The 13,408-nt window shown below is 41.5% G+C and overlaps 1 protein-coding gene across 1 annotated transcript in view; it reads left to right on the forward strand.

Moving 5' to 3' along the window:
• Positions 1-13,408, forward strand: part of tmem132e (transmembrane protein 132E) — a 380,209-nt gene that overhangs the window by 304,370 nt on the left and 62,431 nt on the right. Inside the window, exon 3 of the mRNA XM_073478862.1 lies at positions 12,279-12,419. Within this exon, the coding sequence (XP_073334963.1) occupies positions 12,279-12,419 (141 nt within the window). The remainder of the gene's footprint in view (positions 1-12,278; positions 12,420-13,408) is intronic.

Consider the following 13,408-nt stretch of genomic DNA (forward strand, 5'->3'; position numbering starts at 1 on the left):
CGAGCCCTCTCGCATGGCCCGGCCGCTCTGTTTACTGTTCGACGCTCTGACTCTCGTAATGAGCATTCGGTCTTTTTTGCAGCCAAGTGAACATCTGTGGCGACGGCGGCTCTGCTCTTCATCACTGACAATGTTGTGCAGCCCCCATATTGACATTGACACCTCTCTTGTCTCTGGGCCATAAAGATGAGCACACTGCATGAGTTTCTGCTGAGGCCAAACATTACTGCCAGTGTGCTCATGTTGAAGTTAGTGAGGCTGTTAGGGGATCTGAGGGACCCATGAGGCACGACAATTGTCATCATGCAGCCAAAATAGATTGTGGAGCTGTACAGTTTTAAAAAGTCTTTTTTTTCATCATGTCGGCATCAAGTTCTTAAAGTTTTGTCTGTTTTAGATGCTAAGAGCTCATTACAGCTGCATCTCTGTGCTGCATCTCACAGAAACTGCCAACTGTCACACTTGTCAAAATGTCTCACCACTGTGGCAGTCACTGACACAACTCTATTTTTACAGTTTCAAGTGATCGTCTTTGGTTTCTTTACAGCACTTTGGGCTCTGTTTTCACTTTCACTGCTGCACAGTTTTTTCTCCTTTTTCCCAAATTAATTAAGAACAGATAACACATCATTTCATGTGGAGCAGATTTTTCACATTCCCTCCACAGCCACATAAATGTTTTCCTGTAACGTTTGGCTGGCAAACCGTGTTCCCTCCTGTGTCAGTCTCTCCACGCTCTCTGGTTGGCTGATCAGGCAGCACAGAAGCCAGACGGTGGCTCAGCTCCGGCTCCTCGTCACCGCTGGAAAGAAGTGAAGCAGGAAGAAGGAGCGTTGGATGATTTAGATGTGTTAGTGGAACATTATGAGGATATCTTTTGCTCAGGCGCCCTCAGAGGAAATTCTCAGTAAAAGGATTCAAGTGTGACCTGGGCAAGAATTTGGTCACAGAAGTCTGCCTTCATGAATAAGTTTGTTCGTCCAGCTGTTGTGAACCTGGACTGTGTTGAATATTTGCCTGAAATATACGTTTGTAGTTTATCTCTGCAGTTAAATCTTCTACTGTGAGCCATCTGAAGAATTCTCGTTCTGTTTAGACGATATCGAGATTTAAAGTCATGTACACCATCCTGAGTCATGAGCTGTTGTTTGCTTCTTTGAGTCATTAATGGTGAATCAGTCACAAAGTCTTAATGTTTCTTTGATCAGTTCCATCTAATAGCACACTATGTATGTGACCCTGTCAGCTTTGTTCAGTCTGATCATGTTTGGACTCACAGTGACACACAGTGTGTTCTGCATGTTCTGTACCACATCTGAAGTATGATACAACACTGTCACTAACATGGGCTGCAAATCTCCGGATCTCTAGAAGAGTCTGCATCGATACAGTGACAGACCATAATGAGGAGTTTAATAGATCACTAATGTTGATTTTTGATTGTCTGACCTCAGCTAGACAATAAAGTTATAAAGTTACATCACGTGTTTGACATGAGCGAGCGATAAAAAAACACACCCTGTATTTTGACAGCTGACATCTGGGCTGATTTTGGACATTATGAATTTACTGGTAACTTAAATCTTTACATTTCTTTATTTCGCAACTTCACGTGTCTTTAGGTTCAATTTCCAGTGTTTCTCTTGTCACAATGCTATGCTAGTTCTCTGGCAGTGGTATCTCTCTGACAAATGTTGAAACACAGACGCAACATGAACAGATTCTAGCTCGGTTTGCAGAAACAAGTTTCATAAAACGCTGTACATAGAGTCTTTGAGCGTGATGTTTCATAATGAACTGCAGCACCTCAGATGCAGTCAGACAGTAAGGAGGGCGGTGCAGTCATTGTCTGTGTTTTTCATGCACAGCTACAGTTTATCTGCCATTTCACTTTACATTTCTTTACAAAAGCTTCATGTAAAGCTGTGAAAAAGCTGTAAAATAAAACCTCCCTGACTGAAGCTTGAGGTCGTTATACATTAGTTGGTCACATTGTTTACAGTGCTCCCTTTAAATGACTCCGTTCTGATGTCGGTGGAGAAATGAAATGATTTGTTTTCAACGCGAGGTCGACTGAACGGTTCAGTGAAGTTCTGAGAACCAGCAGCGAACCTTTCGTGCCTCTGAAGGAGCTCCGTAAACACAACATGCTGAAGCTGAAACATCGCGCACGGTCGAGTATGTAATCGAATCACATGTCATTGGTCACGTAAAAGCTCCACATCCACAAGGACAAATAAAAATGTGCACTTACTCTGAATTATACATATCTTCATGGATGGAAATTGTTGTGTCTGCAGCAGCACAAGTGGCAAAGTTTCTGTAAAGTGCCTCCTCAGAGGAACTAATGGAGCTTCTGCCTGCAGATGAGTGGGGAAAATGACTCTGCTGGCCAAATTTAGCTGTTGGGGAGAGGCTCCGATTCTGCTGTAATGCAAAAGGGAGTGCAGCTAATGCCTCCGAGACGTTCAAGTGCTGACATTTTAGTTGTTTATTTACTTTTCTGCCTTCGTCTGTGCATCGCTAAAGGGACAGCGGCGGAGCTCGACTCCATCCATCAGGGCCTCCGCTCACCGACAGTGGCACTACAAGTGTTCTGTGGGCTGTTGTCACCTCCATCCCGCCATCAGATGTTTGTTTACGACGTCCCACTCGGCGGCAGAACACGCCACCAGTGACTGCCAAATACCAATCTGTGCGGGGCCGACACACGGAGAGGGAGGTCATGGTCGATTCATGTGATGATTTCACGAGGGGGTTGTAGTCAGCTGCTGATGAAACGCACAAACCGGAGGGAGATGTTGAGGTTGGTTTAAAAAAAGAGCAGAGAAAAACTGAGGGAGTGGTCTGACAAAAAGTTCTCGTCAGAATCAACATTTTGTTGGTGTGCTGGCAGAGTTTCACATCCAGTTTGACCTTTCATGGTGAATAGAGAGAGGGTTGTAATTACTAACTGATATGCACCCCGAGGGAAGGACGTTTTTAATGATCCTGGCATTGGTTCTCTTGTACAAGCGTTTTAAAGATGTCCTAAATGAATTGGCAACAATTTGTCTCATCCTAAAAAATCTGACATTTTACAGCCTGAAGTTATGTCTGCATGTCATCAGCGTCTGCTTTAGCTTATTTAATGAATGGTTCTGCTTTATTATATCATCAGTCATATTTTTGTACTTTTGGCCATAATATCCTTCTTCTACATAAATATTAAACTCAGCAAAACTAACACTGGGATCAGAACATGATGTCATCGTGTTAAAAGACGTTAAAACTAAAAGTTTTTCCACCTGAAATGTGATAATTCCTCATTTTCCCTGTCGGATTTCTTTAGTGTGGAGGACTGAAACAGTCAAATATTAAAACATTAAATAATTAAACGCACCAAAAAGAATCAAAAGAATAAATGTAGGTATTAAATCAATTTTCTGAAATGTGACATAAAATGTTATTTCTGTTTTTTAAAATTGTTCATTTTTAAATTTCATTTCTTTCTGTCTTCATTTTATTTTGCATTTTTCTCCCACAAACTTATTTATTTCTCTTTTCCATTTTCTTCATATATTTCAGCTTCAAGTGAAAGATGAATAATTTAATAGATAAAGCAAATCAAAGTAAAAATACGATAAATTAATACCTGTGTTTAATTATATTAATATTCATTTACTTTTTCAGACATTTCTTTATTTCTTCCTGTTATTTTTGATTTTGACTGAGTCAGTCCTCCATAACAAAGCTGATGCATCCCCGCATCTCGGCAATTAGCTCAGTGAATACAGTGTCATCGTTAATCAAAGGAACGGAGGCCAAAACTATAAAATCAAGTCAAAATAAGAAATAAAAATACCCAGTTTCTCCTCTAACGGAGTCCTGTCTCCATTAAATTCATCATCAGTGGTGATATTTTGTGTAAATGTTTTTCAGTAATGATTTTTAATTTGGCATGATGAAAGAGTTACAGCGAGCTTTTATGTTTGATATTCAGAAAAGGTTTCATCATTGTGGAGTTATTTACAAAGCTAACGGACAGATGAGTGGGCCGGACACCAGGACGGGTCCTCTTCTGATAATGAACAGCTGAAGTAAAGCGGATAAGTTTGGAGCTTTACTCGACACCAACACTTTGAAATACATTCATTATTATTTGACTCACTTGTCTTTACCACACCAGTGATTTATGTCCACTGGTGTATTTTAACACAGAGGGTGGGAGGTCAGTGTGAGCTCAGGTCTAGTTTAAGAGGAGCTGCAGTGATTCATCATGACTGGGTCCTCAGAGTAAAAGGCCTGGGCTGTTGAAGGTGAGTGCAGTGGGAGCATCTCTGTGGTTCAGAGTGTTTGAGAAGCAGCCGCTGGTTAATCCAGTGGAAAAAGTCCCCTCATGCATCTGTCTCACATGTTTGGGCAGCGCTGACTGATGAAGAAACAGAGAGATGATGGCCGTGTTCAGACACGCGGCATCACAATACACTTAATGTCCTGCTCCTCTGCAGCCTGAGGCTTCTCATGTTGTTGTCTCTGCAGCTCTGACTTAAAGGAGAAACTCTACTTTGATTTTTACCACTTAATCATGATTATACAGTAACTGTGGGTTGGTGGGCTTTTTCTGCATATTTCTAAGACTTTGAATGGGAGCAGCTGTGACACAAGCAAATTCCCCTCAGGGATCAATAAAGTATTTCTGATTCTGATTTAGTGATCAGCGCCAGTGATTCAAAGACGTCTTCATCACATGCCGGAGATATTCTATATTTTTCTTATTGTCGACAAATCCCAGGAAAAGTACAAACAAATATTGATTGTGTAACACAGTGGTAACACTGTAACCATAAGGTCCTTGTAGTAAACGTCATTTCATCGGTAATACAGTCTTATTAAATGCTTATTACATGTTAATACCTCATACCTGTTTATTACAGGTACATTAATATAAAGTGTCACCGTCTCCTGTTTCACTGTTTTGGAATGAAGCCAATGAGCAGAGTTTAAGAAACGAAGCGCCACCGTCACCTCAAGCCTTTCTAAAGGTTCAGAAATGAAGGGCAGAGTTATCAGGAGCAACCAGCATCACAAAAACTTGAAAGTTTGAGGTTAAAAAGTCTGCAGACAAAGAAAATGACGAAGCACTTTTCTAATAGCAGTGATTAGCATGCTACAGTAACATCTTACCTCAGCATTAGATGCTTTTTGTTGGATCTCTGCTATAATTATCTGGCTTACTCATCTCTTCTGTTAGAATGTGACTCTACTGTTTGTATTAATTACAGAGTGCTGCAGCTGGAACAAAGAGCTGCTGGTGTTACTTTAAACTGAGCAGTTTGGACCCCAACTTTGTCTCATTGTTTGTTCGAAACATGTGGTGTTAATAAGAAGGAACCCGCTGTTGTTAACGCTGTAGAAGCAGCTATATTTATCACTGCACTGCTCATTTTCACCTACAAGGAATACATCTGTTCAGCAGCTGCAGCTTCACATTTATAATCTGCTGTGTGATATTTCCCCAGCTTCTCATATCCTAATTTTGGGAGCGTCCCATTAAAGAGTCCGTCCTCGGCCGGTCCGTCCCTCCTGCCTGGATCGTCTCCGTGCTGCTGTCGAGAAATCCTCAAAATGTTAACTGGGGAAGATAAACAGCGCAGATATCAAAGTGCTTGAGATGACTGATAAGATGCTGCTTGTGATCTGAGGGTGAGGCATGTTTGTCACTCGAGAGTAGACGTCTCTTATACGGAGGCCATTACAGCGCCTGGGAAATTTGTAAGTGGTTATTGACGTTTTTGGAGGAACAAGTTAGATGAAAGTCCCTCCAGCAGAGCAGGGTGGAGAAGAGTTTCCAGCTTCACCAAGCCTCCTCCAGCTGTGAAATGGTTGGACTGGACGGTTCCAGTTAGCCGACAGCTCTGAGGCCTGGAAGTATCATAATGAAATCGTATGTAACGGGTTCTCAAATGGCACTGTTAGCAAATACTGCATACTCACTGCTACCTGTGCTGTGCGAGTTAGCCCATGTACGTCGGAGCAATCAAAGACTTTGTTTTTAGTCTCAAACTGGACACAAGTATCTTCACATGTTAACACACCGATTGTATTCGAGCAACACATCTTCGTCAGAATGGGTCGACTGCCAGCGACTCCAAAAACGACAGTGTGCCAACATTCACACACCAGTTGTGCAGAAAAGTTACAGTTTTGTGTTTGCATCTTGAATTGGCCCATCCCAGCTGCGGTACTTCTTCTGCTGCGTGACCCTCTCCTAACAAACCTTCAGGTTAATCCTATGCAGTGCTCTTATACAGTGTAGACTATTGAAATCACAATTTATTGTAGAGATTGTGAAAGTGATCAAAGTCTAAAAATGCATTTTTCACACTCGGTCTCATTATGATGTGGAAAAATTCCAGTTGGTGGCTGTTCTGCCCGTGGGGACGTTTTCTTCAAATGTGTTCAATAAATACTCTTAAAAAGGGTCATTAAGGAAAAATTAAAGTCCTGGGAGCAGTGGTTTGATTTAATCCTGGTTTGCATATTTTATTTATTAACAGCAGCCAGTTAGATTAAATTACAGCGTGTGGCCTGGCAGCTGACATGATTTCTGGCAGCAAGTGTCATAAATGGGTCATGAGGACACGAGTCTCTGCGGCCAGTGGAGAGAGATCCAAACTCTCGAGTACAAGCACACTGTGGAGACGCAGCGAGCTGCAGAGAGGAGACACAGAGAGCAAAATAATGAAGAGCAGGCTTTTAAAGGGACAGTTCACCCAAAAAGTACAATTCAGTGGTGATCTTCTCATGCTCGTGCTGATGGAAAGTCGGATTTCAAAACATTTCTGGAGCTTCACAGTAAAATAGAGTTGTAGCATTCTGCTAAACCACTGAAGTATCTGGAGACTTGATTTAAAACAGAAAAAACAACCAAAGAAACATCAGATGTCTCCATACAGCTCGTCTGCTGTAATCACAGTCTGCAGAAGAGAAGAGATCCCAAACTAACTTGTATAAGATGTTATTTACATCCTCAAGCTCGTGCACGCACTTCAGATGGGGTCCGTGCTAACACGTAGCAGCTACTGTGAAGAGTTCATCTTAAATATGTAGATATATATAATGTGGTCACCTGACTTTCCATCAGCACGGGGGGAGAAGATGATGACTGGATTTTACTTTTTTTTTCTATAACTTCAAAATAAAAGTCTTGATTGGATCTTGATCAGATGGATGTTAAAACATGTCTTTAGATATTAAAAGTCAAGTACCAAATCGGAGCAGCTGATGATTTAAGTTTTGGATTGATTGATTTCATGGTGTCAGACATTTTAGCACCGAACACAAGACTACATTTGGGCAGAACCAACAGGCGGCTCAGAAATGTGTCCTGAAACGTGTTGACCAAAAGCTCTCCTGTTTAGCAGTCCGTCAGCCGACTCTCAGTCTAATAGGTGTTGCCATGGCAGAAGGCATCTGTGTGCATTGAGTAAGTAATAGCTCTGTCTTAGCTGAAGTGGCTCACACTGCTTCTCCAGCAGCAGCAGCAGCAGCAGCAGGACTCACACACATTCAGAGAAATTGGGCGTGTATTATTGCTGTACAGCTTTTCCATTTGCAATGCTCTTTCATTAATCAGTATTAACACTGTTCAGTGTGGAGCCCGCTTCATGCAGCGCTCTCACGGGTAATGCTTCAACCGCTCTCATTTGTGGTGCAAAAATGAAGCGTGGTGGGTGAAAAAGGACGGCCTGATTAAAAACATTGGTTCTGCACAATATGCAGCTCTGTAATAAAGATTGTGATTAATTCGTGCAGGCTTTATAAGCTGCTGGTGAGTGTAGGTAATGAATCTAAACACGAGTATTACTCATCAGGGTTTCATCCTTACCAGGAAATGTTTCTGCCCTACAATAATGTGTAATTATCTTCTCTTATGATCAGTATTTTTTACAAGCTCCAGTAATCAAGAAGCAACTGGGTCAGCTCATTTAGTGAGAGTCTGAGGGCATAACGTGTTCATCTCACATCAAAGACACGGCGCCTGATCAGGAGGATTTCTTAAACATTACATATTTCTGTTTCATCTCCTCTGACAGCGCCGGATCAGATAATTACTGTACTTTCTCTGATGTGCAGGATTTGATGAAAGAAGACAATAAGAGGTGCAATAACAAGAAACAATGTTTTAACAGATGCACCCTGCGACGAGTGCTGCTTCTGTTTATTTCACACAAATTGGAAGAAAGTATTCCTGATGGAGGACGTGTAGCAGACGTGGCATGTGTAGGACAGGAAATGCAAACGCTTCAGGTTGTATCATTGTTGTAGATCGTATCACGAGGTCATGAGTCGGTGCAGCCAAAACCCTGAAAAAATATTTGACTTGCTGAAGGAAGAATTGTACATTTTTGCTTATTTTTGTTCATTTAACCATGAAAATATATTCTCTGTAAATGTAACAAAATAATCTCAGTCTTACAAAATCACCTTATTTATTTTTTGGTTCATTTGGTGGTTAACAGTCAAATCTGAGGAAAGTGACTCTGAAATACATCATTTAAGTCACTGTGTTGTTAATGTGGACTATAAACTGTGATCACAGTATAAGCTGTAGAGTATCTTAATGGTTTTGTTAGCATAGTCTCCATGAATCCCTTGTTAGATACTGTCAGCAGTAAACTGAGGATGGTGGTGATCACATTAAAATCCAGATTCTCTCTGAGCGGTGTCTCTTCAGGCCGAAGGAGAGGAGACGGCTTCAGCTGAAAGTCAATTGCTTTCACAGATCATGGATGAGTGGTTGATGCACTGAGCGCAGGTTAGCGTAGAAAATGGAAACACTTCAGCGGGACGTCAGAAGTTTTATCTGTCAGAGGAATAAATGGAACGATCTGGACGACGTTTCAGGGGTCTCAAACTTTGGGCCGAATGTAAATGAGACGCTTGAGAGAGAAAAGTGATTTAGGTGAAGCTTCCAGTGAGTTCGTTCAGACTGAGCTGCTGTTTGTCTGTCAGGAGAAAAAACCGAGTGTGTTCCTGTAAACAGAATCATTGAGATCCCCAGAGTTTTCTGAGCAGGAAGGCAGCGATGGGCTCATATTCTCATAACCAACATGACCACCATCGTCTGTCTGATACCCTACATATCATTGTCTTTATTATCGGATACACAGTGTAAAATATTTTCTCCAGTTCATGACTTATCTTAGCTCCCAGTCTGAATATTAATGAATTCCTGAAGGCAGACAAACAAAAGCCAGATATGTTAATAATTCATGTCAATCTTGTGTTTCATGAATATGAGACGATCAGATCAATAACCTCCATTGGCTCTGCGTGTCTGTTTGCATCGGTGCAGGAGTCGGGCGTGGCTCGTGTGGTCAGACGAGCAGAATCACAATAACTTGAAGGAGAGATTTTGATTTTCTTCTGTTTTATATTCAGCCAGCGGACACTTCAACAGCACGTCGAGGTAAAGTCACAAAGGACAGCTGCCAGAAGTGTTTTGTTACCCGGCTGATTGAAAATTTCAAATTATTTGACACTGATTCGATGAACAGTCTCTCTGTTTCAAGTGAAAACCAGCACAGCCATTCAGATACTCTATATTCTATATGAGTTTTAGGAGTTATGAACCAGAAATGTCAATTTTTCACCAGAAAATCCTTCAGTCACCTTTAACATCTTTTCAATATTTAACTCAATACATATTTAACTGGATGATGCTTCAGGTTCAAGTCTAAATCCACTTCTGTAGCTTCTGTCCGGAAGCTAAATATCTAAAAAAAATGTTGAATGAAGATGTCAAAGATTATTAATGATCTGACCTGACTGCTCTTTAAAGGGTAACTCCACCAATTTTCATCATTAAAGTGACGGCGGCAGGTTTTTAAATGAATGTGTTAAATCTGCTGTATGGATTTGGATCATTTGATCAAACCGTCCGTAATGAGTCTGCAATGATAGACCGAAACCTGCTGCCTACATTACCCACAATGCAATTTAGCCACTGAGTGACATCACTGGAGGCAGTTTACAGATTACATGCAGCTTCATATTACTGTTATCACATATGCAGTCGTACTCCCCAACACTTACTAAGACACACTGCTCACTGCACATCGGAGCAGCCGATCTGTAGCTGTGGTGTTCAAACCAAAATCTCAACACACACCTGTGTTCACCTGCCAAATGGCCTCTATAACTGGTGTTATCTGATCACTCTGTACATGGTTATGTTTCCCTGGAAGGTTTTTAAAGGATGTTTTTAGGGTGTAGAATCAGCCTCTGTATCAGGAAATGGTTTCGTATATTAGATTAAAACTCATTCATTTCTGGTTGTACATTGAGATAATAATCTATGACTGTGATACCTGGACTTTCCTCAGCGCACAGCATTTATGAACAACTATCTTAATGTCCTGAAGACCTTTGAATCAAGTTCGCATGTCGACATGAGCTAATCGAGCAGACATGTTGGCAGCATGAGTTAGTGTCTGTGTGGATGCAACATTAATGTGTTGTCCTATATGTGCAAATACTGCAGATTTATGTATCTACTCTGGTTTGTGTTGTATGTGTATGTGTGGACTGTACACACACATGCAGGTCCAGCATAAATATTTAACTCGATGATGCTTCAGATTCAAGTCTAAATCCACTTCTGTCTGAATACTGACGCCAAAAAAAGATCATAAATGACCTGGAAGTGCTTTCATCAATCGTTACCATACCTGACTGTCCTTATAGCGTAATATTCAACACTTATTATTCTGTTCCATTATCATCGCTCGTCTTTTCTACTTAAAGAAACTCTGTATGTATGTTGTCACTGCATCTAGCTTTGGCTCTGAGTCCATTGTCTTGCAGGTCGAGCACACTAGGGAACATGTTCTGTTTTGTTGTGGTGCAACATTATATGTGCTGTAATAACTGTATATATCTACACAGGTTTGTTGTGTGTGTGTGTGTGTGTGTGTGTGTGTGTGTGTGTGTGTGTGTGTGTGTGTGTGTGTGTGTGTGTGTGTGTGTGTGTGTGTGTGTGTGCTGTTTACACACATGCATGTCCAGTATGTGAATAAGCAGAATCTCTGCAGGAGCTGTATATTCATGAATGTATATGTGTGTGTCTGTGTGCGTGTCTGTGCATCTGTTTGCGAGATACAAACACATCGTATGTATCAGGTTCACTGTTATTATTTTTTCATACATACGGTGTAAGAAGATGTGAATATATTCATGAAAACATTAATATAGAAATAAGTGTGAAACATAAATAGATGATATTTCAAAGACTTCACGTCATAATAAAACAGTGCAGAGCTCATATTGTTCCTCTCAGGCTTGTTTAATGCAACAGTGGAGATGTTAAGAGGTGTGAGGGAGGATGAACACTGCTCAAGTGTCTTTGATCAGAAACTGTGAATTCCTACCAGCTGCTCCTGTTGTTCCTGCTGTGTGGTTTACTCTGACCTACCTGCACACTACCTGCACACTACCTGTACACTGTGTTGTCCCTGTGGAGCCGAGGCTTATAGAGGAGGAGTTCAGCTCTGAATCAATAAAGTCTCTTCATATTGTGTCTCCAGGAAATCAAACCGTATTTACTCTGTAACGCTCCTTGTAATAGGCGTAATGAAGTCCTCACAACATGCTCACTAACATTAATAAGACTACATAGCTTAACAATAGCATGATGAACAGGTTTATTGTTGCAATCTGAGACATTTATAAGTACTTAAAAAATATAAAAATAATAATAATATAGACACACTTCAGTGCATTATAGACATACACTATGATTATACACCACCATATAAGTGTGTTCACAATGAGTTATAATACATTAGAGACATGGGCTTCATAGAAAGTTACCAAAAAATATTCTTATTTTAAGAAATAATGCCCAGTGTGTCTGACTGTGTGTCTGACTGTGTGTCTGACTGTGTGTCTGACTGTGTTCATGACCGTGTGCAGTGGCTGTGGAGGCGTTGAGGTGTCGGTGGTTAATGGAGGTGTATAAACGTCCAGTGTGTGCAGGGTAAACCCTGCTAGATTTGATTTTATAGGACGTGTTAGTGAACGCTGTGACCTGAAGTAGTCCTCATGTATCACCACTCTGTCATCTTCATTCATCTCTGTTATTGATTCATCTGTGGAATTGCTTTTGCCATGACGCAACACGAGGAGGAGGTCTGCTGCACACAGGGGGCGCTCACCTCTGACCTCGCTCATAAATCATCCCCGCTAATAAAATTGACTTGTCCCTTTTCTTTCTCCCTCGTTGTTTCCTGCAGGGTCAAAGCAAAGAAAGGTGTCAACCTCCTCCAGACCAAGTCCAAGAACGCCCAGTGGAAGGTGGACTGGGAGGTTCAGTCCGGCGCCAAGCATTCCATCACCACCATCGATGTGAACAAGAACAAAGCAGTGAAACAGGGGTAAGTCAACAGCCCCGGGCCTGAGCACACCGACGAGTGCAGCTGCAGCTGTTGGTTCCTGCTGCTGCTGCACAGAGACAAGCATATTTATCTTCTGTAACGATGGACGAAAAGGTCTCAGGAAGGTTTCAGTGCGTCTCACAGTCACAGTCGACTCTCTTTAGTTTAAAGGCAGCTTTTAAAGGCACACACATCCTCTGAAAATGCTCCAGGGCCGGCGGAGATAAAATACAGCTCAGGCCTACAGCACTGACTAAAGTACCTCCTCTTAAATGAGTGGAGATGTTATCTGCTCAGTTTTACTACATCTGCTGTTAATTCAGTCCTCGTGCACTGATGAGGAAGTAGCATTAAAATACCTTTGAGATGAGGTCTTGTCTATCAGCAGTCATTATGGCAAATTCCTCCAGCGAGTTAAAACACAGTCACAGTCGCTGTGGTGTCGGACTGGACTGTGATGGACTGTGGACTAAATGTTGTACAGCCCTGCTTTGAGGAATACAGCTGAAATAATGTGTCCAGTAACTGTAGGACGCAGATGAACATATAGAGGCACTTCCTCTGTAACTTTGCTCTTCTTATATGTCCAGCATGTAAGAGGTCTTTCAGTCAAAACCAAACAAAAAGACATGGGCAGCTTGGCGTCCTGGAAAAGTTGTCTTCTGTGTTAAACAGCCACAACAGCAGATGGAGATCTATCTGAGGTGGTTCAGACACAAACGTTCACAGACGAGCTGATGTTCCCTTCATCCTCTCTCTGACTCTCTCTGGAGGTTCCTGCGACAGGCGACCAGACTCAACGCACCGTTACCTTGAGGAAACTTGTGGTTTTCTCTGGTCTGAACAAAAACAAAGGTCCAGTTGAAATGACGCATATTTTTTCTTTAAACAGCCAATTTACCCCAAATTACAAAAACACAAACATGACAAAAAAACAGAATTTATCATATCTGTCTCGACTATGATACAGAGGCAGTGAACTGGAAATT

Source organism: Pagrus major, chromosome 13 (assembly GCF_040436345.1).
Source record: "Pagrus major chromosome 13, Pma_NU_1.0".
In the NCBI taxonomy this organism is placed as follows: Eukaryota; Metazoa; Chordata; class Actinopteri; order Spariformes; family Sparidae; genus Pagrus; species Pagrus major.